We start from the raw sequence: 26,091 nt of genomic DNA on the forward strand, positions 1-26,091 counted from the left end.
CACTTTTTCATAGTTTCACTCAAAATGATGTATCATGCCAAGTCATGAAAGAGAGAATAACCAGGTTATTGTAGGCTATTTTCTTTTCAAAGTGGATTTGGGGGAGGGTTAGTAGCAGTTCAATGGGAGTGTATGAAACACACGTCTGTCACTGCTCAAGGATTCATCTTAGGCAACAAGTGCAACTTCGGGGTGTCACTGACATACTGGATGGAACTGGTTACACATCAGCTGGTATAAATAATCAGTACATAGATGCTGGCTACACATTGGTAGAGCCTCGCATCATATCCTCACACCAGGCACTTATATAACCACATCCAATTTACTGCACTCTGAACCTGCAAATCACAAATAAATAAAAACCTGTATGAAAGCAATGTATTTAACACAAGACAGAGAAATAATTGTGCAACAAATGCTTAAAAGGGGGAAAAAAACCTGGTAAGACAGATCTGTTGAGAGGCTTTGGCCAATCCAGTTTAACTTCAAACAGTTAACAGCAGTATCAAGATGATTAAAGAGAAATAACAGCAGTTCACTGTGAAATGAGATCCTTTCAAAAACCAAAAACAGCCCAACAACCGTGTCAGTTAACTCTAATAGGCTTCAGTGTTAATTATGCTACGGTTACATGATTCAATTGTTTTTACTTATTGCTTCTATGCTTCTATCACCGAATCACATCAATGTACTCAGTTATCTGAATTTGATGTAAAAAATATCTGTAGATATTTACTATTAAACCATTATTATTTCAGAACATCTTCAAACCACAATTTGTTACACAAGTTTAAAAGTTCATTAGTACAAAAACTGCTCAAATGGTTATAAACACAACTTGTATAAGACTACAGTGATTATTACAGTTTTATCACGTTAATCTTTAGGTCACATTTAGGAAAAATGTAGAACTACAAACTAAGCTTACAAAGGACATTGTGCTTTAGGCAGTTAGAACTGCAGACATACATTTTGGAACAAATCCTGTCTTGAAACAGACACACTTTACCACCTTATACATTGATGCGTAAAATGTTTCACGCAATTTCCATCCATAAAACCGAGAAACTGGATACATGAGAGATGTTGTTCCAATAGGATTACTTAACTTGAATTGACAACATAATGAATCTAAATATTGTTATTGCTATCAAAACTAATGTATAAATGGACACTTACGTCTTATTACTTCAACCGTGGTTCTAAATGCCACAGAGTCAAAGTATTCTGGATTGTATTCCAAATATAGTTTACAACAGGGGATTTCACAAATCAGGAGGCTGAAAACCTCACATTTACATTCTCTTGGCCGTCTGGGGCACACATTTTGACCAACAAATAGTTTGTTAAAAAGTAGGGAAGTGGTTTGGGAGAGTTAACAGCAATCTTTATCAACACCAACCAAATTGATACCACGTCAAAAATGACAAAAGAAAAACAGGTTTATGTACAAGTGCATGAAAAAAAAAGGACACAGATCTTCAACAGAAGTGAGAAGTATTTCACCCCCAGGTGATGGGAGAGGCAGGACCTGTAATGCAATGGTGGTGGATTTATACAAATAGCTTGGCTTCAGAACCCGTTACTCTGCCTGTGTCAGCAGTTCAAATGACTGCATCAGTACTTTGTTTCCTAAATTAAATAAGTTGGAGATTCAAACTCAATCAACATAATTAATAACTGAAGCACAACACTACAACCCCTCCTACCTCCTCTTCAACTGTGGCATTAGTCACAGGAAGCCTCCGTACATTCATTATACTTCATAGATGACAGCAGAGTGATGCAGACTCTTCTTTTGGTAGCGGAGGCCAAACCTCATACTAGAAGGTGAAAGGAAGAAGGAGCTGGAGACAAGAGTTAAAAAAGGAGCAGCGGCCGGCCACAGGGTGAACTGGAAACCTTTTGCTCAGTTGCACGACAGGTTCTGCTTGCTATTCGAGCAGGTCCTGTGTAAAGACAAGAAAATAGAAATGAAGCCAGAACCAACACAGGTGAGCAAACAAGAAACCATTTTGTTAGGTTTACTGATGTGCCTAACTCGGTTACTCAAGTGGCCTTGTTGTAGGTGAATTCATGTTTAGGTCATAACTTTGCAGCAACAACATAAAACCGTGCTCTGATATAAGCTACAATGCCCTGACTCAGCCTTACATTGGACGATTATTGTTGTTTTCAAACAGTTTCACTTTTGTTGAAAAGTTATGCGACAGAAATTTGGAGTGTAAAGCTGCAATGTAGGACGTTTCCCCCCCCTCCAGGAGTCTTGATTCCAACTGATGTCCAAGGCGATGTATCCGCTATGTTAGCTTAACAGAGCTATTTTGGTATCAGTGGATATGTCGACTGCTAAATAACCACAAATTGCAGTACAGAAACGTCAGAAGATTTGTTAGGTTATTTAGAAACAGTGTAATTACTTTGTTTGTCCACCAGAGGGGACTGAAAGGTTTTTCCACTGTAACCATTGGTCACATTAAAGCGTAACTCTTGCCAAAATGCAACCTAGGGTCTTTTTGTGAATGTACCCAAGTCAAACTTTCGTTAAAAAGCATATTTAGGACAGAATTGCCACTTTTAAGATTTACCGTATTTTCGTTTTTCGGTCAAATGACCTTTTGAATGTGAGTGCTAGAGGCACTTTTATGCTAGCCTCAAACGTTGTTTGTGTACCCAGAGTTTACTAAAAAGAAAGGTTTTGAACAACGCACTGTAGCTCTTGTCATTTCCGGCCGCCAGCGTTGTGCCTGAACGCGTTCATTGAACGATAGTTCATGAACTCGTTCATATTTTGGGCTAACGTGAACTGAACGTACTGTAGCCTATTACTGCCTGATGAACATTACTGTGAACTCGTTCATTCTGGTGTCTGAACGGCACGCTCTCTCAGTTTAACTTAGTTCAATAGGGTGCCAGATTTCTATAGAGCCTTCCAGGCGAAAACCCGGCTAAAACACACCGTAAACAGGCCTTAATATGTAGCGGAAAAAACACCCAATCTGGCAACACCAGCCAACAGTGTCGCACCACTGCATGCGTCATCAAAACATAAAGCAGCATGGAGGCGACAGCAGCATGGAGGCAACGAGGCAGCAAGGAGGCTTCGTTTGATCATTTAAACCAGTTTTATGACAAGGTCGGTGAAAATGGGAAAAATCTTACATTTCTGTGCAAATTTTGCCTGCCGGCTTTCAAAAAGAAAATCCGCACTTCAGTCACATCCACAGCAAACCTGAAACGGCACATTGAACTGATTGGATATGAAGATGAAATCTGACGCATAGTTTCAGTGTTAAAACTGATAAATAATTGCTGTCTGTAGTTCTCTATGGGCTGTGGCAATAATTTTGAAAAATAACAGCTCGCAGCAACATATGGAAAAAAAGAACTATGAACTAGTTCATTTTTGGAACTGTGAACTTAGTTTAAAATTTTGAAGTATGAACCATGAACTGAACTAGTTCATTTTAAAATTTGTGAACTGAACTTTGAACTAGTTCATGTAGAAAGTGAACTTTCCCAACACTGCCGTCCGCAGCCATTTTGTCAGTCAAAAATAATCGATTTCCGAATGCAACATAACAGGGAGGAGAGTAAAGATGGAAAGCTCCTAAAGCTTAGTTCCACATAAATGCACGGATAATTTGTGGTTTTGTCGTTATTGAAAAACAATATTGACCTCGTAGTTGAAAAAGGAGCCTCATATGGAGTCTGTTCATTCGCATTCGGATATTGACTCGTTTTGACTGCCGAGGTGGTAGCGGCCGGAAACAACAAGAGCTACCTTTTTTAGTAAACTCTGGGTACACAAACAACGTTGTCAATGTTTTTGTTAAGGTGTAGAGCCCCTGGTGATACTTCGAGCTAAATTTAATGTTGTGTCGAGCATTTTGGCAAAAGTTACACTTTAAGAGAACGGATATCAGCTAATATCAGATATCACTGTATCATATTCTATTATGTCGCAGTCTTCCCTTCTACACCTTGACTACTTATATAGGACACATTCGTCAATCACAGCAGGTGGTGGGACTGTACATTAGAAGTGCACTGCGGGACATCATGGCTTCTTCACTGTAGTGTCCTTAATGTTTAATAGGTTGAGAAATTAAGCCCATGACATGCAAAGGTTTTCTTTCTACATCAATAAACCTAAGACAAAAAACACAGTTTCTAGGGTTGATTTAGCAATTATTCTCTGTTGTTGTTGTTGTTAACAACAGTAATTCAAGATATTTGTCTTCAGCATCAAGGTGTGTTTCAGACTATTGGGGTCAGGTTTGGTTCTTTATTTTTTAAAGATTATTTTTGGGGCTTTCATGGCCTTTATTGACAGGACAGCTTGAAGACAAGAAGGGAGAGAGAGAGAGAGAGGCGGGACGACATGCACCAAAAGGCCTCAGGTTGGATTCAAACCCACGGCCGCTGTCAAGGACTCAGCCCACGTGGGGCGCACACTCTAATGGGTGAGCTAGAGGTCGCCCCATGGTTTTGTGGTTTACTGTGTCTAACTACTTTTCTACATGACATCAAGCAAGCAGCAAGCTTTGAAGATACACCACATGCTATTTGTTCCACTGCTAAACAATGGCCCAGTCTTAGGGCATTTTCACACAACCAAGGTCCGGACCAAGGTTCATGTTTTTGTTACATTGTATACATTTGATCCGGTAAGTTGTGGTTTCACAGTGCAGTTTTGCAAGCGCACTAAAGATCTATACGTGACAAACCTACGTCCTGCCGTCATCACATACGTGAGCTACATCTCCAGATACTTCTAACTGATTGGTTTGTTGAAGGGCTTCCTCGTCCTCTCATATCCTCTCTCTGTGTCGGAGTTTTTCCAACCGACTGCTGCTCTCCCCCTACTGCCTGCTGCTCTCCCCCTACTGCCTGCTGCTCTCCCCCTACTGACTGCTGCTCTCCCCCTACTGCCTGCTGCTCTCCCCCTACTGCTCTCCCCCTACTGCCGCGGCCCATTTTGTTTTGTTGTGATGTTGAGAAGCAAGACACGGGAACATTCTTTCTGGAGCATTTATTCAGAGACAAACTAAAACCTACGCTGTACATTTACCACTTAACAAATAAACTGCTGATGTATTCTCTGCTCTGATAGCCGACAGCTGTCTTCTCTGAACGCATTCACAGTCACTCTCTCTCACTAAACACCTTAAAAGGAGCTTCCCCGGTCTTGTAACACAAGGAGAGCCTGCCAGAGCTTCTTGTATTTGGTCCAAAAGTCCGAACCATCCAAAAAATGCTTTCACACTATAAACGAACCGGACCATTTGGTCCGGACCGAGACTCTTTTTAGTCGGACCAAAATTTGGTCTTTTGATCCAGACCGCGGTCCGGGGGAAGTTTCACACCTGTAATTTTGGTTCGGATCAAACTAAAAAATCCGAAAGTCCGGACTAAACGAGGTATGTGTGAAAACGCCCTTAGAAGAAAAAACTGGTACCCATGTGTCCATCTTAGCCCAAGTATGAGTGAGGAAAAGGTATCCACTGTACCTCATCTGAGTCGTCGTGAAACTCTATCTTGCCATTTTGAGTGTGGTTGGTCTCCAGCGGGTCGTCCATCCCATCAACAGCATTTTCCTCGATATGCTGCTGCAGCACCGAGTATCTGTGAACCAAGAACCTGTCGGACACATTCAAAATACTGTCAGTGTACTTAAAATCTTCTGGAAAACACCTGGACATTTTCTCCTTTAGACGGGTTTTGGTTATGAACTGGACTATTTGTGGAAAGAAACACTAACCTGCCACCACAGACATATTTCTTGATGAAGACAACTCCGGCTGCAATTATCAGCAGCATGACGACGATGACCGTTATCACAATGGGTACGGACTTGGAGGAGCGACTGTCTATCTGTAAAAAAACAACAGCAGACAACAAAAGTAGGTAAAAGTGGATATACTGTAGGCAAACCTACAGCATGGATACATCTATATTTATAACATTTTCCAGAAGCGACAGAGGTACTGACCAGAAGTTCAGGGCCCACCAGGTCACTCACACACCTCTTACTGAGGTCTATCTCTTTACGCTCGGGCATCTTTCCTCCCTCACATTTATCTCCAGGGATTTTCCTATAGCTGTGGACCAAAGGCACATCAAGAGTGTATGACAGTTAGTTGGAAGTTTGCAACTGTGACTAAAAGAAAAAAAAACTGTATACTTGTCTCGTTCAAATGCGAATCAGTTTAAAACTGTTCATAGTTATCATACAAAGTCTTATATATTATTATGGAATTGTATTCATGATCACAATTACATACATATGAATTAAGCTGTAATGCTGCAACAGCCTACCCTCCCTATTGCACATAATGGTTTAACCGGATTTTCATAACCTTCTGTGCAACAATTACTCATTTACTATTATTAAGTCAGCCTGTGTGCAGTGCAGCAAACACGATTTACCAAAAATGTCCTTTGCTTTTACGTGCAGCATTGACTCTTCCTCATTGAAAACATGAGACTCACTTTCACCCCCATCTGCTATCTCTGACTGACTTCTGCATGAGAATTACTTCCTCATCACTTGCATCCTCTGACAAACACCGAGAACTTCTCTGTCACTCTCTCTACCATAAAATGTGGCAGTGGTGTTGGCCTTGTACAATATATGTTTTACACAGTATTGGCTTTAATATTAATATTTACTACACAATTACAGTGAAGTTGAAGCTAATCAACAAGCAAATTGTGTGACATCGATGATCAAAGGAAAGGGTCAACACATTCACTTACCCACTGGTCTGCAGTTGCTCCTCTTTGCCGTGCAGACAGAACTCGAGCACTTTGCCTTTCAGGTCCGGCTGCTCCACACATTCCGAGCTGTTCTCTTGACGGTAGTATCCAAAATCACTGCAAAGGATCGGAAGACGCCAGGATGGTAAGCAAGGGTGGAAGAAATAACCTACTTTTACTCTAGTGCAGAGCTCTTCAACAGGGGGTCTGGGACCCCCAGGGGGTCCTCAGAGTCGCTCCAGGTGGGCCTCCAAATTATTGTTAATTTTTGAAAGTTTTTTCAAAAATTAAAAAGTCTTAACATGATTTCAACATATTATTAGCAAATATAAATCCCCACTGACAGTAGGCTTACTGGCCAATAAGTAATGTAGTCTCTAAGGTTGCCATCCACATCGTTTAGCTCAGTACTTTTACAGTTCTCTTTTACTTGAAGGGAAAATCCTCTCCAGGAAACGTTTACACTGCTATTCAATACCAGTTTGGCATGTTCAATGTGGACTCTTCCTCAAGTTGCTCTATTTAATGTTTTAAAGTGAATCCATTTTTTTTTTAACACTGCCATGTCTGATTTTGAAGTTAATCACATTTGAATGAGCTTTACACAAAGTACCTTTACACCAGTAATTTTACTTTTAATAAAAAACTATCACAGCCAGTTAGCAGTACCTCTATCTCAGCAGGATATTTTGATATAAGTGAAGTATACTCAAACCAGACAGAACTGCATGCTAAACAGTCGATTTTTGAATGTGCTGCTGTTGATGGATAATATTTTCCCACAATGCATTGCACAAAAGCAATGGAAGAGCTGCTTAATAATGGAAAAACTAAATTGTGTATAGTGGTGACAAGGCTAAATATATTTTGTTTCCCATTTGTGAAGTTTAAATGGACGTCCAACATTGCACAATTGATTGCATCACTTCCTGTTAGAAGTGGTTAAATTAATTATTTTGTAAACTAACTGCAAAACAGTATACTATGACAATTGGCATGCAGCATATGTTGTACATAATTAGTATGTTGTACGGATTTGGGACACAAGGAATGTCTTACCACAGGAAGTCATCCAGGGTGCATGGACACGGGGTTGGCTGGGTGTTGACCTGATAATCTCGTCCGTTCCAGCAAACAGAGTCCTTCCTGAGACGCAGAAACTTCTCTTTGTAGCCCAGCATGCAACCATCATTGGGGTCACTGATGTCATCAGAGTGGGCCAACCACTGCACATAGTCCTTGTCATCACCTACGTACATCAATAGTCACTCTGTTTACATATAATCTCAAACAGATTACCGAAAATTGATAAATCATCTTCACATTTACACAAATGCATTAACGTCAGTTTGTTGTATCAAACATATTCTCATGTCACTCACAGTCTCTGGTGAGAAGATCCCTGAAGTCAATGGTGATGGAGATCCAGTACTGGCTGAGCAGGGAGTCTCTGTAGCCCCAGACACTGACGTTCATGGATCGAGCTCCCGGCTCTGATGCCAGCCCAGTAAAGTAGATGGGCTCTTTGGTGAAGGTGTAAGCACCCCAGCACTGTCCTTCATCAGTAGAAAATCTGTCAGGACATTGAAGCATAACCAAACATTAGCATAACCCCAATAAACTTTAAAGTAAAGCAATAACATGTGAGAGGGTGTTGTATAGCATGTAATTTCAATTCAATTCAGATAACATATAAATCACATAAAGAAAAAGAAAGACAGACTCCAAGCATCAGCAAATACAAACGCCTCCTCTGACTATAACTCACTTGATCACATTGATGGGTTGAGTGGGGCTTTGCTCCACAGCAACCAGCAGCCCTCCAGAGTCCAAAATGGCATAGTAATGGGGCCCATCGAGAGCCTTCATCCAGGTGTACCCCCCATCATCAGACACATACACATCAGGCTTCATCACTGAGATGGCATCACCAACACTCCCTTATGAGATACACAGAAATGGTCAGATGGCAAAAAAATATGTAGTTTATTCAATTAAATAACTTCCAGTAAAACTTGGTATGAAAACTCTGAACTGACCATGAGCTAAGATGAGACCCACGGCGTTTGGTTCAGTCAGAGGCAGCATGGGGACGTTCAGTTTCATAGCAATACTGTAGGCTGCGTGGATGTGGAGACTGCACTATAGACACAAACACAAGCAGCATTTGGTATCTGACTGTTTATAGTACCAACACTGTAAAAGTCTGGGGGAAAATAACATGAAAAAGAACAAATACTGCCACGATAAATGTACGGTTTGGCCTTTTTGGCACTGCAATCCAAATTTAGGTTTATCAAAACTTAAGTAAGTACACAGTTTCCATCAAGACTGATCAACTTTCTATCTTTGTTCTTTTCTCCAGACACACCAGTTTCCTCTCCTTACCTTGTCTGGGTCTTTGGCTGTAGCATCACACTTGCTGTTGGCAGGTTTCCGCAGGGGAACCCATTCCCCTCCCTGATCAAAGGACACCACAGACTGCACAGAGTTATCTGGAACAACAAGACATCATATTTATAGGCAGTCTTAAGCATTAAGCTGTGTGTAAATAAAGCTTAGATTCAGTTGCCCCGAAATTACAAGTAAGCTAGAACAGAATGGTCGTGTAGAAGAGTGGAGGTAAGAAAAAGAGTAGTTTAAAATATAAGGAGAAAGACAGAGGAGATTTTTTTTAAAGAGAATACAGTGAGCAGAAGACACGATGGAGTTAAGATTTAGCTGGTGATGTGGTATTTCCGGAGAAGTGTCAGTCAGCCGCATCAGAAAAACAGCAAATCTAACACTGAACAGCTAATTAAATATTTACTTAACACCCTCCCTCCGGTATGTAATGGAGAAGTTTTGTGTATGTTTTACTGAGGGGAATTGGAGTACAGGCATGTGTTGTTATTCCTTTAACAAAGCACAGGCACATGAATAGAGCTACCTTCCGCCAGGACACTGGTGATGAAAACTCCTCGCAGGGAGGTGACGTTGGTGAAGTCTGTATCGCCATTCGTGGTGGTGTAAAGGTGGCGCTCCAATGACTTGGAGTACACAGTGCCCCGGTCATCAGACACATAAATGGTGCCAAATCCAGTATCTGTGGACGCAGAAAAGAAACAAAATTAGTTCACACATACTGGAGAGAAAATTCAGATGCAGAGCTTCAGAGATGGTTACTTGAAATAATGAAATATTGGAGTTTATATGGTGGAAGTTCTCTACATGGCCAGAAGTACATGTAATTAAAAAAAATTGCATTCTCTACATAGGCAAACACACACTGTACCCTACTCTTAAATATAATTACTGCAAACCGGTGAGTTTTTTTTTTTTTTTATGGACTGACCTCCTGGCTCGTCAACATGCATGAAGACCATTTCATCGTTCGCTCCCAGGATGGAGTAGAACTGCTCGTGACCAACAGGGGGCAGCTGGGCCATGTTCCACGTCTCACCCTGGTCCACTGACACATAGATCATCCTCAGAGTGCCCTGCAGAGAAAGAGGCAGGAAAAAAGAAAAACAGGGAGAATGACAGAAAGAAAGAAAGAGGAAATAATGAGAAAAAGAACCTATTGGAAATTAACTTACATTTATAAAACCAGGCAAAAGAAAAGAAACAATATGTGTCGTGAGCGCTATGTATTTTGAGTGTAACAATATCCACATGAACTCGCCTTGGAGCGCACGTATAGCAAACTATTCATATATGCTGAGTCTAACCATTTAAGGTAATTTGGTCAGTTGTTGTTTTCTATGAACATTTCCCCATCAGTTAATTAATTGAAAAGGAGTCCACCAATTTATCTTGCACTCCTATTACATTGTCAGACTCCCTATGGACAGTTTAAAAAAAGTATAAAAATCAATGCAGCAGAACCTAATCTATGCACAGAGTAGTCAGGATCCGGTATAGGAGACTGCACTACTCAGTATGACACGATGTGCCCTGCTATGACATGAACTTCCACGATAAATTTCGAAGTCACTGTGACTTCTAATGTGACTGTTATCACCACTGTTCATCACGCCCCCAACCGGCCCGTCAGACACCGCCTACCAAGAGTCTGGGTCTGCCGAGGTTTCTTCCTAAAAGGGAGTTTTTTCTTGCCACTGTCGCAATAGCCACTGCTAATGCTTGCTCTTGAGGGAATTACTGTAATTGTTGGGGTTTTGGAATTTATAGAGTGTGGTCTAGACCTACTCTATCTGTAAAGTGTCTCAAGATAACTTTTGTTATGATTTGATACTATAAATAAAATTGAATTGAACCAACGATAACATCTTTTTTATTGCACAATTTTTTCTTCCTTGTCAAAAACTGGAGCCTACATTACCCACAATGCAATTCAACCACAGATACTTTGGCTGGAGATTTAGGTGTGTTGTGCTAGAAGTGGCTAATGTAGCCTCGAGCCGCTAGCCTCAAGCAGAGATGAGGAGCGGGCTACAGAGGTCTGGTGAGATCCCTTCTTTTTGACTCCACAGCCATGATTTTTTTTCTAGAAGTGTTACTTGTAGTCTTTAGCCCAACCGACGCTGAATCAACTGACATCCCTTTAGGCAATTTAGCAGATTTTGTGCAGCTCCTTTAGAGCCAAAAAAAGCTTTATACAACTTTTTTCACATATGCAGAAGTATGCCCCATGACGTGGAATCTATTTTAAATATATATCAATACTACAAAAAAATATTTTTCTAGTACTTGATTTGAAATTCCCCGTCATGAAAACGATCTAGAGGTTCAGCACGACATATCTCACCTCACCAGTGCCTACTGTATTTCAAATTGAGCAGACTGAAGCTTTTCCTTACAAACATAAAAGGTCTAAACAATTAATATTTTCCCTCTGGATGCCTTATCATGTTTCTGTATCTGCTAGTGATATGCACATACTGTATACTGACCTTGCCTGTCATTACAGAGGCAAAGAGGAAGCGTCCACCCAGGCCAAAGGAGTAGATCTTATTGGCGACAGTCTTAATGGTTTTACCGTAGTCTGTCGACCTCTTCAGTTCCAGCATTCCTCGATCAGCTAAAAACAAAAGGACAATTTAGACAAAATTATGAAAATGTACAAGTGTAACTAATAGTTACATATAGCATTTACAAGGAATATGAGACTAAATGATAAAAAAAAAAAATCTTGATACCATTTGTCATTAAAATTTGTATTCATAATCCAATTCAAATGTAGAAATTCAATGGAAAACAGAGGTCTCAATAAAAACATGTAGACACTTATCTTTGAAACAGTTTTGAACGTTTTAAATACATTGTAATCAATGTTCTGCTCGTCAGTAATCTACATGTAGGCACCAGTGACCGTAAAAAGACAAAGAAAGGTTACACATGCTACATTTTCATTTTTGGTTAAAGGGATCACTTACTGCAGGATCCGTTGTGGTTGGCTGTAAAGAAGATGGTATTTTTCCTCCCCCTAGAATCAGAGTGGAAAGTATATATTATTATTTTTTATTATTATTGTGCATTCTCTATCTATTCCCATAATGGGTTTTGCTTCATTGTGAAAGTAAGCATCACATGACATGGCCTATCAAATGAAACCAGCATACAGCCAAGCCCTTTCTAAATATTTACTGTCTTGTGAGTGGTGTGCTTTGCCCCAGATTAAAATGACCCATTTGCCCGTTCAGATCAATGTATTTGTCATAGTAATGAAAGAAAGACTGTTTTTTATACATACAGTTCTCTCAGGTACAGAGAACTTGAAAACACAGCCTAAAAGATATTTAGAGCTGCTAAGGTTACTAAGCGATACATATCAGGAAGTGCCTCTAAAATCACAAGAGTGTGGCGAGGGCTTGGTCAAGACAGAGCTATGCAAACAGCCATTGACTGCACTGCAATGCAGTTTTACTGCTTATTTTACCAAGGTAGAGCAACAATAAAAGTATATGTGAGAAAATCTAGTTTGTTTAAGGTTATTAAAGGATGTTACATATTAAACCGAATAACACCAAAACAGTAAAGAGAGAGGTAGAACTCCAGTGTCTTCAACTACCTGTAATAATTAGCTTGTTGGAGGAATGAAGTCTAGAAAACAGACGACTAACAGATACCATATCACTTCTTAAAATCTTTGCTGTACGCCAGACCAATAAGAATGGCGTTCTTACACTCCTCCCTAATCTCCAAGAACAGAAGTATTTCCCTGAGACACAGACACTTGGGGTTATTGAATATCATTACTGTTTGTTCACTAAGCACCCGACAAAGTTTGTTTGGTCTCTTACCATTTCACAAGACACACCGTGTCGTGGATCTTTTTCCAGTTGCTGCCAAAATCTTCAGACAGCCACAGTTCATACTGACGACCGAAAAAAAGATTGATTAAATGATGAACTTGTGGTTCAACTGCAATGAAGCCACTGTTTACACAGGTCACCCAGAACTTGGTATACTGGAGCTGCCCATAAACACCATAGCCATGTTAATATACAGTATGTACTCTGTGCAAACAAATGATTTACCTAAGAGTCTTAAGCTTAAGAGTTTTACAACAGGGCATGAAAAAAGTAGCTTAGCCTCTTAAATTATTGACAGATTTACTAATTACTAATCTGGGATACCCACACAAAGAACAGTACTGGATCTTTCAAGTTTATATAGACAAGCTAACTTACATCCAAACTGGTTACTTTCCAAACAAAATCTTTAGCTCTGTTACATTCACTACTTACGCTGTTGCTGAGGACCAGCAGCACATCGGAATTGTCAGGATTGTATGTGATCTGCATCAGGGGGTTAAAGGGCAAGTCCCGCGGGGTGAATGTCTTTCCAAAGTCATCGGAGACAAAGATCCGAGACCCATGACCTCCAGACACCTCTCCTGTCAGGATCACCTACAAGCCAGAGTCCACAATTCACTGATGAAACCGTACAAGATGATGAAGGTTCTTTACAGTAGGCAGACATTTCAGAATTACTTACTTTCACAGAGTTCCCGATAGCAATGCCAAACTCAGATCTGATGAAGGTGTTGTTGATTAGGTGGGTCACATCCTCGAATGTCTTCCCGTAGTTTTCACTGGCAGACAAAATACAGTAGTTGCAGCCAAATTAAATGCAAATTAAATACAAACTATGGTGTTTTTTTCCAACAGGTGAGATCATAAGACTTACCTTCGATAGAGTTTGGACTGCCCGAGTCTTATCATGAAGAAGGGCACCTGAAAAGTTGTCAAAGCCAGGATGACCTGCCAAGAAAAGAAGGTTCAGCTTAAAAGGTCCCATGGCCTCCTTATGAGGTTATAAGGAGCAAGGTTACCTCCCCTTTCTCTGCTTTGCCCGCCCAGAGAATTTGGCCCGCCCATGAGAAAGAGACATCATGGCTTTCAAACAAGCAAAGTGGCAGTTGGTCAAGGCCACACCCCCACCCTCTACCTTGCCCTCCCCCCCTCTCTCCTCCTCAATAGCATTTAAAGCTACAGACACAGAAATGGCAGATACTAAAGCCTGTTTTACAGTTCTGCGGAGGCTCCAGGCAGAGCTTTCGGCATAGCCTACGCAAGTGGCCTGATGTTTATACTTGTGCGCTGGTGTGTGTCCAGCCGCCATGTGTGTGTGTGTGTGTGTGTGTGTGTGTGTGTGTGTGTGTGTGATTGAGCGAGGGAGAAGTGAGAGAGTGACGGTAATTAGCTTTGGAGCAAGTACTGACTCTAGAGTCATAGTGAGAAAAACAAAGTGTCTCCCCTGTTCTTTCTGACCACGGTGGGAATTCTGTAGCAGGAAAAGTTAACCTTCTGCCTGATTTCATGTTGTTTATGGAGAAAGAGAACCAGGAAATGAGTCGGGGGGGGATATACAACGCTACCAAGCCATGGCCGAGCAACGTGTAGTTACATTTTTCGAGAGGTGCACGTCAGGCTACGGCGTAGACACAGAGGGGTCTGCAGGGGTACGCCGTTGATTCTACGCACAACCATAAAACGGCCTTGAGGAAAGCTCATTGTGGGACTGGCTCTAGTGGCTGTAATTCTGCACCAAGGCTGAATTTCAGGAAAGAGACTTCAGATACAGTATTAGGGGACCACTAAGGCCTATATAAAAGCATCCAAAAAGCAGCATGTAATAGGACCTTTAAGGAAAGTGGAGCATAGAACATTTATTAATGTGAATGGGACCCTGATGTGAGGGAACTCATTATGTAATCTACAAGATTCTTTGCAGGCAGACTACCCTGACACTTTCATGCAGTTCACTGAATAATCCAGCCAAGTTTGTCCTACTAACGTCACAAAGGAACAACACTGTATGAGAGAAAAGTGAGCAAATAACACTCACCCCTGTTCCATCTCCAACCCAGGCCAGCGACACTGATCCACTCAGGTCACTGAAGGTATGCTGAGAAAAGATTTAAAATACATTAAATATAAACATTAATAATCACAACACCAGTTGAGCAAAATTACTAATAGCTGTGTAAATGCTACTAAATTAAGAGAGGAGTTTGAGTCTAGTGTGCAAGAAGGGATGAAGTATAATGTTGCCTCAAGACTGTAGTTTTGCTTTGACTGGCACCATGTTTCCTCTCACCATGTGGTCAAGCAAGTATATAGGCTAGATGAACTGTAAAAAGTGAAGCACCACTTCTCAGACCCGACAAGCATTTCAGAAAGCACAAGGCTTCGAGCCAATTGCTCTTAGCTCTCATACTTCTGAATGCAGCTACTGAATACCACCTTAAAAACTGAGGTCAAAAAGGAGGTCAGACTTTCACTCTGAGTAGTTCTGTGTGAATCCCATCAATTTAGCAGTGTGGCTCTAACAAAAAAAAATGTTTTTGCTTTCATTATCAGAGAGTCCAGCTCCCTGATAGAAAAGTCGATTCCTGAAAAACCCATTCAATGGCCCCTTGTTTTTCAACCATGTGAAAATAAAGCAAACTGTCTAAGGCAGGTCTCTATCAGCAGCTCCAGTACCGATGGGACCTGCAACCGTAACCTTGAGGCAAATGACGAAGCTGAGCCTCAAGGAATTCTGTCAACTTTAGATTACCAGGGCCAAGTATACAAAGATTGCAATGCAAAGTTGATCACATGGCAATGAGGAGCTAGGCAAATAAGCAGCACAGGACTCTGCGGAGGTCAGCCTCCTGTTTGTTTTGAGGAGAGCATTGCATAGTTAAGCTGCAATAATTTGGATGTGTTTACTTCCTGGGTAAAGTCTCTGCTAAAACAGTAAACTCAATTACACATCTGGTGAGACCAAATTTAGCCTACTCTCCTATCCAGGATTTAAGTGCAAAACAAAACACTGTAGGCTCTCTGTATCCTGAACGCACATATTGTATTTTAATGCAGGCTGATAACAATAGGGTAAAAGCACTGCTAAGTGAACAGAAAAGGCTTCAGGATTAATAAATCCTGTCTGTTAGCGTGGTCAGGAGCAGGCTAGCTGTACAGAATACATCTACATTGTAGGTTAGGTGCCTCTGCTTTTGTGAAACAGAGTCCAGGTTAAATTGCGCCAGGATAACTGGGAAATCCCGGCTTAATCCCTTATCTTGGTTTTGTGAAATAGCCCTCTGCTTGCTAACTGCTTTCACTACCACACAAACACAGCTTTTAATTACAAAATAACTAACACACAGCCAGTCACATGGATCCCACTGGGCCAATTTCCCGGTCAACATTCAGGCAGATTCAAGCAGTGGGATCCTCAAACAGGCCGACAGAATACAGCTACTGCATCCTTGAGACAAGAAGAACATGTAGGTCAAGGCCATCAGTGGAGCATTTGATAGGTTGAAGCAGTCTGGTAGTACTTCAGTGGAGCCTACGTAGCTTTTAAAGCATGAGGAAAATAGGCGGTGTTAGCCTACTGTTTCACAGCACCAAATGGGTAAATATATATATATATATATATATATATATATATATATATATATATATATATATATATATACACACATGGTAGTTTAACTGGTAGCCAACAGAAAAGGCAAGATGGTAGTCACTTTAATGGCTGTTTGAGGTTGGGGAAATGTGTAGGAAAAGACATGACAGACTTTGAAGTCATGTTTTTTTTGTTTTACAGCAGGGAAATAAATCTACAGTGCAATAGGCCTATCTACTAACGGTTATCCCGGGCTCTAGGGCTTACAGATGAATGAAAAACAGCCCATCAGTAGCTAGGTTTCTGAGGACACTGGGTAGCTGATTAGGCCTATTCTCGTGCTCCTGGTTAGCACCTGCGCATCATAGGCTCATTTAATTGTCAGACGTGCGAAGAGTAACAGGACCTTAGCTGGTAACTTACACTGTGGGTGTTGTCTGCTAACTTGGTGTCAGATCCTTGAAGAGCTTCGCAGGAGTCGCCTTGCTTGGTGATACTTCGTTTTATCTTGTGACCTGGTGATGCAGCGAGCCAGGCAGGCAGAGACCTCTTTACGATGTTCGCAGCTCTCTTGCCAATGTTTGAATTCTTCAAAAACAACGACTGTCCGAAGGGTTTGGATCCCTGCTGAACATCTAAACCGGCTGTGAAAGTGGAAACGGATAACAGCAAGACACAGTGCAGCAAAAGTCCCATCCTCGTTGCAGGTGTCTGGCAAATAAAACAAAACAAAGACGACAATTACCACCTCAAAACCAGTCTTTGTTTATCTTGGTCTTGTCTAAAAATTGAAGGTCGCTACAGCTCTGCCGTGGATGACATCAACAAAACAGTAGTCCTCCTGACAGCGATTATTTCGGGCTTTGAAAACACGGAGCGCCCTCAAAGCTCCGACTTTCCCCTGCACAGCAGCAGAAAAATGATCAAAACCGAAAAAACAATGGCAATTTTGCTAAACTGACCGGAGTATTTAAGACAAATTATTGCACTGCAACTACCTAGCCAACATGACAGAGTGTAACGATCGCACAAATTGTGTCTGCGAGTCGTAACGCCCTATGCAGAGAGGAGCCGCTGTGATTGGCTGAGCTTCTATTCTTGTCCACCTATCCGCTGTTTTGATTGGATCAATTCTGAGAAGGCAGTGTCAAACAGAGGAGCTGCACAATTAGCTGTCAAATGTAGGTTGAGCAATACTATCATGTAACTCCATCCAGCCACTTCATTTAAAGCTGAAATGGCATTTTTTTCATATTTTAATATGAGCACCTGCCATATCATAGTATTCGTTTATTGTATTTTTTATATAGTTTATAGGTAAGTAAAGTAAGCACACAATTCACAGGTGAAAATGTCCCTGGGAAACATCTCACATGTCCACAGATTAAAACCAATAGATGTCCAAAAATCATACATGCTTTGAATTAAAAGGTGTGTTTTCATATATGTGTAATGACTATGAGGTCAATTTCTTGAATGAGTCCAAACTACATGAATACAATGTGTAACGTGTATCATTTCTTCACACTTGAGCCACAGTTCACCACAGTTCACTTTGTCAGGGACTGAACATTTGGGTCTGGTGTGATGTTGGGAGGCTCAATAAAGAGATTAAATCACACTGAATCTGTAATATCTCCACCAGTGGAACAGTCTTGCCATCAATGAATTGAAAAGTAAAACACTGGAGGAAAAAAAAAAAGTTATATATTGACATTTGTTGTAGAAATATCTTGTAACAAATATTTGGCCCCTTTTATGGCAGATATTTTTGAAAGAAAGTCCTTAATACATACATGAACATATTTTCTTGAATACAGTATTTGATTTATGTCTCTGTTCTCCAGTCTCAACAATTTCGAGATAACTAAGAGTGAGCTGTTATTTGGCTCATCGAGAAGAACAGGGTTAAAGTTGAAAATGAACTTCATATTATCTTCACTTCTGCAAATAAATTAGAGTGGATGTTTTTGTATTGCCTGCTGAATTCTTAAATTATATTTTTTTCATTTTGTTGGTTGCAATGAGTTCTTTATTAAATTAGTGCATGTGATGGGACAGTGGGTCATAATAAACCCATGACTACTGGTCATGTGATGCAGAAAAAAATCCAGTACCCTATAGCCACCATGGGCCTGATTTAACATATTATACCTGATTCATACAAATGTATCAAATTATTAATTTCTTATGCTACACTTATACTGAACTTTTATTCTTGTATTTTATTGGTTTTATATTTGAACTGCTCTTTAATGTTTTATGTAAACCACTTTGAATTGCCTTGTTGCTGAAATGTGCTATACAAATAAAGCTGCCTTGCCTTACAGACCTCAAACTGTACTCCAAATATAATCATTTTAAGTTTTAAGTTTTCCCGTGTAGTGTGCCAGCAAGTCATCTATTTTGTGAACTTCCAGTTGGGCAGGATGGGATTTGTTGCCTGTCATATAAGTGGGACAGCTGCAACTCTGTTTAGTAGAAGACGTGAGGATCTGGTTAGATACTGAGTATTTGATTATGCTCCTGTTTAGCCTTTGGTGTGGCACAACCTGTTCGACAAGTTTGCACGCCTGCTACAACAAAAAGGTGTCATCACATCACAACGGAAAAAAATAAGCTGTTGAACAAGTTTCAATAACCCTGATAAAACCGTGAAGCCCTGCATTTGGATCTACAGCGTAGCTACACTCTAATGTGCATTTAAGCATCGGGAATATCCAATTGTATGTATCAAGTCTTGCTTGTGTATTTCTTGATTTCCAGATTCACTCAGAAAGCAGCATTCCTCCACAAAGGACCATACAATGGAGTTGCAGCCCCTCCCCCATGGCAGCCCAGCCAACTATTAAAAGGTGGAGAACAAAGCCACTCTTATTCCTTCAAGATATACTCTGTTAGGATGAGAACCGTGCCTTTCTACAAGGACCCAGATTTTCCTTTTTAAACAGTGTGTTGGGAGACAGTGGGCAAATTAAGGGATGGAACCAAGTGTCCCTAAATGTCCTGGTTTACCAAGCCTTTCTATTGACCCAAACGAATGGAATTACATGAACAGCAAGTGTGTGAATGAGTTCAGCCTACACTGATGGGAATCATTGAAAACACATGTATACAATCATGTAGGCTAGGCTTTGTATGAAAAGAATTAGTTTAGTAATGCTCATGCAGTGTCTCTAGAAATGGCGACCTCTAGTGAAAAGTAATTACCATTACAGTGCGTACACTGTGCACTCCTTGATCATTTTGGACATTTTACACTCTGCCCATCCTAGGTGGATATAAATATTTAGACTTACAGTTTTTTATAAAATGACTTGAGATATCATTAACGATACACATATTCACCCTGAGTTTGTTTTTTAAGACAGAATCTAGTTGTACCTGAATAATTTCAGGCATTGACATTTTGCAACTTGGAATTTAAATATTTGCACGTCACCTTTTTGGAAGCCCCATGAAGAGTTTTGTTTCTTTGCAGCTGTTACCATCATCAGGTCTTGAACATGATGATGAATATGAGTAGTACCATGGCCAGATTAACCTGTTAAGGGGCTCCAGGATTAAAGATTGTTGTTGGGCCCTCATAGAGCCCCTACTTATATCTCCTGCCCTTTGTACCTTGTCGCCTCCAAGTTCCAAATAGGTACAGTTCACACAGAAGACAATATATGGGTTAATTGCACACCCAAAAACCCAAACCAGAGAAACCAATCAGTACTCCTGGGCTTGTATGAAGTGGCCCCAGGTCTGCTTTGTGTCAGTTTATGGCAATTTGATTGAGCAAAACTCAATTATGAACATGTGAACTAAAATAACTAAGGTCCCGTCTACAAGACATTGTGACAAGATTAGAGAATAATGCACACAACCTATTTAGTTGATATTGTACCTTGTATAGTATCAGTCACAAGGAAGTCATCAATCCCTAAAATATATAATATGAGGTAAGTACTGTATAGTGTTAAATTAGTCCCACTTTGACTAAACATTAAATGCTGCTTGCATAGTAATACATTAGTAATAATAATCAGAGGGGGAGAAGTATTCAGACAATTGAGTAAAAGTAGCACTTACTTACTGATAATAATGCAATAATATAGTATTTATTTATTCATTCATGAATTTAACCATTAATTTCTGACAGGGGTCATTCACATAGTGAGAACTTTTACTTTTCATACATATAATTAAACATGTAATAGCTATTTATTTATTTATACATATAAAAATAAATAATATATATATATATATATATATATATATATATATATACTGTATATATATATATATATATAAATAAATAATGACATGTTTAATTATCAATGTGGTGATATGTATATATATATATATATATATATATATATATATATATATATATATATATATATATATATATATATATATATATATATATATATATATCACATACCACCACATTAATAATGATGCAGAGTTCAAAGGGTGCTGGCCATTGCACTATTGTTTACTGTCTACAAATGTCATTGTGTTGAGGTTTATAGGCTATATAGATACACTTTATTTATATCTGTATGTATATACAATGAGCACAACATAAAACCGGAGTCAAATTCCTTATATGTGTAACACATAGGCTACTTGGCCAATAAAACTGATTTAATATCCATCTGTTCTTTGGTCAAATTTGATTGTAGAACATTTACTTGGGTTTACATTGTAGGCCTATCACTTCTTTTTTAATTCAAACTATTACATGTGATTCAAATTCAGATGTATTTGTATAATCACCATTTGATATAAAAGGTGTTCAGACTGGGGAAAAAAACCACAGCAGAAATGTGCAAATAAACAGATCATAACAGAAATAAACAAGTATAACTGCATAGGCTACATACATACATAGAAATACATACACACAACCAAACAAACATACTGCACTACTGATCTACAGTTTACAAAACGTGCAGTAGCCTTAGCCTATCTAGCTATACTTATACACAGACTCAAACATACTGAAATCATAACCACATTGTGACACATTTGTCCCAGCAGCGCCCCTGTCGACCATTGACGCCTGAACGTCAGTGATCACGTGTTATCTACTACGATTCGCTGAAGTTGGAGAAAAGTTTGACAAACCTGAAGATCGTCCAGAGAGCCAGAGATTTGCTTTAGATCCAGAAAGGAGACATCGATACTAAGGTTCTTTATCTCCAAACACACCATGGAATCCGTCGCCCAGGTAACAACGCTGACAGGAAGCGTGAAAAACTGTTAATGGCGCATACTTTATTTTTTGGGGCGGCAAACACGCCTACTTGTGTGCGACTTCTTCTGCAATGTTACAGCGTCTTTTTCACAGTGGATGTTTATTTCTCATCAGAAAGTGATGTCTTCGGGATTCAATCTTGACCTTGGACCTCTGAAAGAACCGTTGGCATTCATCCGTTTGCTAGAATGGGTACGTTTTTCCCTAATCTTTTTTACCATATGGCGGGGTATCTTATACATGAGCTGTCGATTCCTGGTATCAAAAATACCTTACAAATTGATTTTGTTGTTTGTCTTGTGACCCACTGCACGCCTGGTAAAGCCATGATACTCATCCTTTTGAGCTGTAACACCGTTTCAAATATGGTATGTTAGTTCAGGGGGCGACTACCAGTCAGTATCTAACGTTAGCTAGATCATCAATGTCTATAAACTACAAGCAACATGTGGCACAAACTAATAGCTAATGTGTGTTAGCGTCAATATGTAGTTAATTAATGATGTATCTTATAATGTAGAACATTTCTGGTCAAATACCAATGTACAATGTGTTAATATATGCTTTTGCTAGCAGGTAGGTATTGTTATAGCTATGTGCTTCCCCTTTCAGGTAAAACGCTTCAGTATATTAGCTAGTCTTAGCTAACGTTACTGCTTTTAAAGTTAAGGATATAGTACGCTGCCAACTCAGCAATTATGGCATCCGGTCATACGTGTGTGTGTGTGTGTGTGTGTGTGTGTGTGTGTGTGTGTGTGTGTGTGTGTGTGTGTGTGTGTGTGTGTGTGTGTGTGTGTGTGTGTGTGTGTGTGTGTGTGTGTGTGTGTGTGTGTGTGTGTGTGTGTGTGTGTGTGTGTGTGTGTGTGTGTGTGTGTGTGTGTGTGTGTGTGTGTGTGTGTGTGTGTGTGTGTGTGTGTGTGTGTGTGTGTGTGTGTGTGTGTGTGTGTGTGTGTGTGTGTGTGTGTGTGTGTGTGTGTGATCAGCACTGGTATGCCAACGTATCTCCTTATCTTGTGTCTGTGGTTGCAGGTCTTCTCCATATTTGCCTTTGCTACAACTGGAGGTTACAGCGGCACAACTAGCATCAACGTCCAGTGCCATGGGAGTCCCAGTCAAGAAGTAAAGGCAGCCTTTAACTACCCATTCAGGTGTGTGTGTGTGTGCGTGCACAGTTTACACCCCCTCACAGTGAGGAGTGTGTGTTCAAATTATGTGTGTCATAATTAGCAATGCATGTGTGTTTACACAGGTTGATGCAGCATCCCTATAATGTTCCTGACTGCAAAATCAATCAAACCACTACCACTGAGTACTACCTGACTGGAGACCACACATCCTCGGCACAGTTTTACGTCTGCATTGGAGTGTTGGCCTTTCTCTACACCACTGCCACACTAGTCCTGTACTTGGGCTACCAGCACTTGTATAGAGAAACTAGTCGTGGCCCCACCGTGGTATGTTTGTCTGGATTCTTCATATTTTGCAGTTATTTTGGTGAAATGTTTGTGCTTAGCCAATCCATCTACATATAGCTCAGAAATGGAGTGAGATGAAATGACATGGTGTGGGCTTAAAAGACCTTGTATTTGAAGCAGGAAAGTGTTGCATGTTTTCTTTGAGCTGTTGTGTCAGTAGAGATACCGCTGATCTGAATGGATGAATGTAGTTTTATTTGTGCAGGCAATATTTTAATTTGTATTGCTTTTGTGTGTAAAATTTTGCATCTGACGTCAGCCACTGGATTTTTAATAAGTCCAGTTCATCCTGTCCTACAACTGGAGGTCAGAGACAGTGCATTTAACAGAGTTGTGTAAATGAAACAGAGGGAAGGGTGTGGTTCCCAAGCAACTAAGGAACATACTGCACTAGGTAGTGTCCGTCCAAGAATACTGCTTGAATAAAGCTATCACTGTGGTTGGTTTAATGGTTTTAAACTGATTATTTTATCTCTAAGGACCTGTTGGTGACTGCTGCCTTGACCTTCATGTGGCTGGCATCATCCTCTGCTTGGGCTAAAGGCTTGTCTGATGTGAAGTGGGCCACCAGCCCTTCAACCATTGTAGCTCTTTCTGAGGTTTGCAAAGATGTCAACAACAAGTGCACCCCAGGTGCTCTGCCTCACATGGGCCGACTAAACGCCTCTGTGGTAAGTTGTACACAAATTGGTCTTTTTCAGACATGCTTAAACATAACAACGGCCTGGGATATTTGACTTATGTCTTATTCTTTGGCAGATTTTTGGTTTTCTTAACCTCATCCTGTGGGGCGGCAACTGCTGGTTCATTTACAAGGAAACTCCTTTCCACAAATCAGCCAACCCGCCTGCACATGTGGAGGGGGGAGTCGGGCCATCGTAACTCACCAGCTTCCGCATTTCAAAATGTAGTGCTATTGAATGAGTCAATTTGGTACTAATTGTTAGGAAAAATAAAATAGATTAGAAGGTATACATTTCCAAAATGTACTGTTCCTTTTTTGCTAATTATTAATTTTACATTTAGGGCTGTATTAACTCAAATACATTCAGGAAAGGAACTTAAATTTGAGATGTTCATAGTGACATCAGTTCAGGAAATTGTAGCTGTCAAAAATGTTATTCTCATAGATGCTCAGTTTGCATTTTTTTAACATATTTTTACCCAGGTATCCAAAACAAAGGGTCCCTTATCTCAAGTGGTACTGCAGATGTGGACTGTGCAGCATTGTTGGCGATAAATCAGAATGAAGCATCACTTTGTCAACCTCAACTGCCAACAGTATTTCTGTACCATGAATCATTTCTGCCATCAGCATTTTCTTTAAAAAAAAAAAAAACTCAGGGCTGTTGAGTGTACAAAATACAGTATAGCTAATAAATTATTAAATATTTGATGTGCATCTATTATTAACAAGTCTAAACAAACTAACATTTCAGTCTAATCCTAAAACGTATAGTAGGCATCAAAACATGTAGTTATGATGAATTCATGTTACTAGTAGTTCATTGGAAAATTTATCCAGTTGCCATTATGAGATTATTTATAATGGGTGAAAGCAATTTTATTGCATAATTTTTGTGTAACATTGTGTCTTATTTCACTGTGGAAGGCTAAATTCAGTATTTTAGCCTAACAGCTGAATATTATGTTGAATGTAGTGGATATATTCGTTCAGAGCACGTTCGCTCTTTATGAATTTTTTATTTAAAACTAGGCAGATGCTATTTGCACACAGGTGTCAGTAGCCAATAATGCTAACTGCACCCAGTTGTGTTGTCTAAACCTAACCAAGTAGTTGTGTTGCCTAAACCAAATTACAAAAATAAGTCTGTTCCGCTTCTTCTATTTCACAACTTTTGCTCTTTATACTACTAGATAGCAGGGGGTGAAGGGGCCAGGTGTAAATAGCCACCACATGACTATTCTCACCCAGGTGCAAATAGACTATTACACTTATTGGGGAGAATTTTGGATCTTTCTCCTGGATTTTTATAATGTTTACTTTACAAAAAACAAAGGTCCTACAGTATTTCAAAGACGATGTACCTTAAATTGTATAGCCTTAGCTAGTGGTTAGTAATAATTGATTGAGCTCTAACCTGTTACTAATTAACTGTTTTTCTTGTTTTTGCCTGGCTTCTACCTCCACTTTGTTATAAGACAAGCTGTGTTTCTCTATTACTGCCATCATAATGATTCCCTACTTTGATATAGCCTTGCTTGATTCAAAGTTTCTAGTTTGATCCACCACTTTGTTGATGAAGGTGTCACATAGATGAAACTGCGTGGACATAAAATGCTGTGCATCATTAAAAGGAAGAAGTGAACTTGTTGTTATGTGTCTGATTTTAGGCCTGATTGTTTCACTGGTGGAAGCGCACACACACACACACACACACACACACACACACACACACACACACACACACACTGTACATAATGTTTTATCAGACAGGTGAATAAGATCTTACACCTCTAACGCACTGAGCATAAAATTCAAAAAGTGGACTGTCACGCCACATTTTGTGGTTCATGCTTTGAAGAGTTGAACTAGGTTTTGTTATTTTGTGCTGTTGAGGCTTTTAGCAAGGAAGGCAAAGTATCATGTGATACAGCTTGACACTCATCAGGCATCATCATCCGCTGACACCAAAAACATTCACACACAACCCTTCCAATGAACCTCCTGACCCTCCCCAGTCAAGTGATCAGATGTGAAAGCATCAGTGCCTGATCCATTACTGCTAA

The 26,091-nt window shown here is 40.0% G+C and overlaps 2 protein-coding genes across 2 annotated transcripts; one reads left to right on the plus strand and one right to left on the minus strand.

Moving 5' to 3' along the window:
• Nucleotides 1-104: 104 nt before the first annotated feature.
• Nucleotides 105-17,665, minus strand: sort1b (sortilin 1b). The gene is made up of 20 exons (XM_028581864.1): nt 17,038-17,665; nt 15,061-15,120; nt 13,900-13,973; nt 13,708-13,804; nt 13,458-13,619; nt 13,011-13,084; nt 12,144-12,193; nt 11,661-11,788; nt 10,100-10,244; nt 9,695-9,850; nt 9,154-9,260; nt 8,805-8,907; nt 8,534-8,705; nt 8,148-8,338; nt 7,825-8,014; nt 6,766-6,882; nt 5,999-6,107; nt 5,768-5,880; nt 5,517-5,646; nt 105-1,952 (listed from the first exon to the last, which is right to left on the minus strand). Exons 1-20 carry the CDS (start codon nt 17,308-17,310, stop codon nt 1,938-1,940), a joined length of 2,466 nt encoding a protein of 821 aa, XP_028437665.1. The 5' UTR covers nt 17,311-17,665; the 3' UTR covers nt 105-1,937.
• Nucleotides 17,666-21,639: 3,974 nt separating this feature from the next.
• On the plus strand, nt 21,640-25,670 carry sypl2b (synaptophysin-like 2b). Its single transcript, XM_028583020.1, has 6 exons — nt 21,640-21,838; nt 21,980-22,057; nt 22,895-23,013; nt 23,115-23,319; nt 23,820-24,011; nt 24,100-25,670. Exons 1-6 carry the CDS (start codon nt 21,821-21,823, stop codon nt 24,220-24,222), a joined length of 735 nt encoding a protein of 244 aa, XP_028438821.1. The 5' UTR covers nt 21,640-21,820; the 3' UTR covers nt 24,223-25,670.
• Nucleotides 25,671-26,091: the final 421 nt, after the last annotated feature.

This window comes from Perca flavescens, chromosome 7, assembly GCF_004354835.1.
Source record: "Perca flavescens isolate YP-PL-M2 chromosome 7, PFLA_1.0, whole genome shotgun sequence".
Classification (NCBI taxonomy): Eukaryota; Metazoa; Chordata; class Actinopteri; order Perciformes; family Percidae; genus Perca; species Perca flavescens.

Excerpts from the sequence above, each read along its gene's own strand:
- sort1b (XM_028581864.1), bottom strand. The coding sequence starts at position 17,310 with ATGGGACTTTTGCTGCACTGTGTCTTGCTGTTATCCGTTTCCACTTTC. Across the intron at positions 12,194-13,010 it reads ACGGTGTGTCTTGTGAAATG|GGGGAGGAAAAATACCATCT; the intron begins GTAAGAGACCAA and ends CTCTGATTCTAG. Across the intron at positions 8,908-9,153 it reads CAGCCAAAGACCCAGACAAG|TGCAGTCTCCACATCCACGC; the intron begins GTAAGGAGAGGA and ends TTGTGTCTATAG.
- sypl2b (XM_028583020.1), top strand. Across the intron at positions 22,058-22,894 it reads TCATCCGTTTGCTAGAATGG|GTCTTCTCCATATTTGCCTT; the intron begins GTACGTTTTTCC and ends CTGTGGTTGCAG. Across the intron at positions 23,320-23,819 it reads CTAGTCGTGGCCCCACCGTG|GACCTGTTGGTGACTGCTGC; the intron begins GTATGTTTGTCT and ends TTTATCTCTAAG.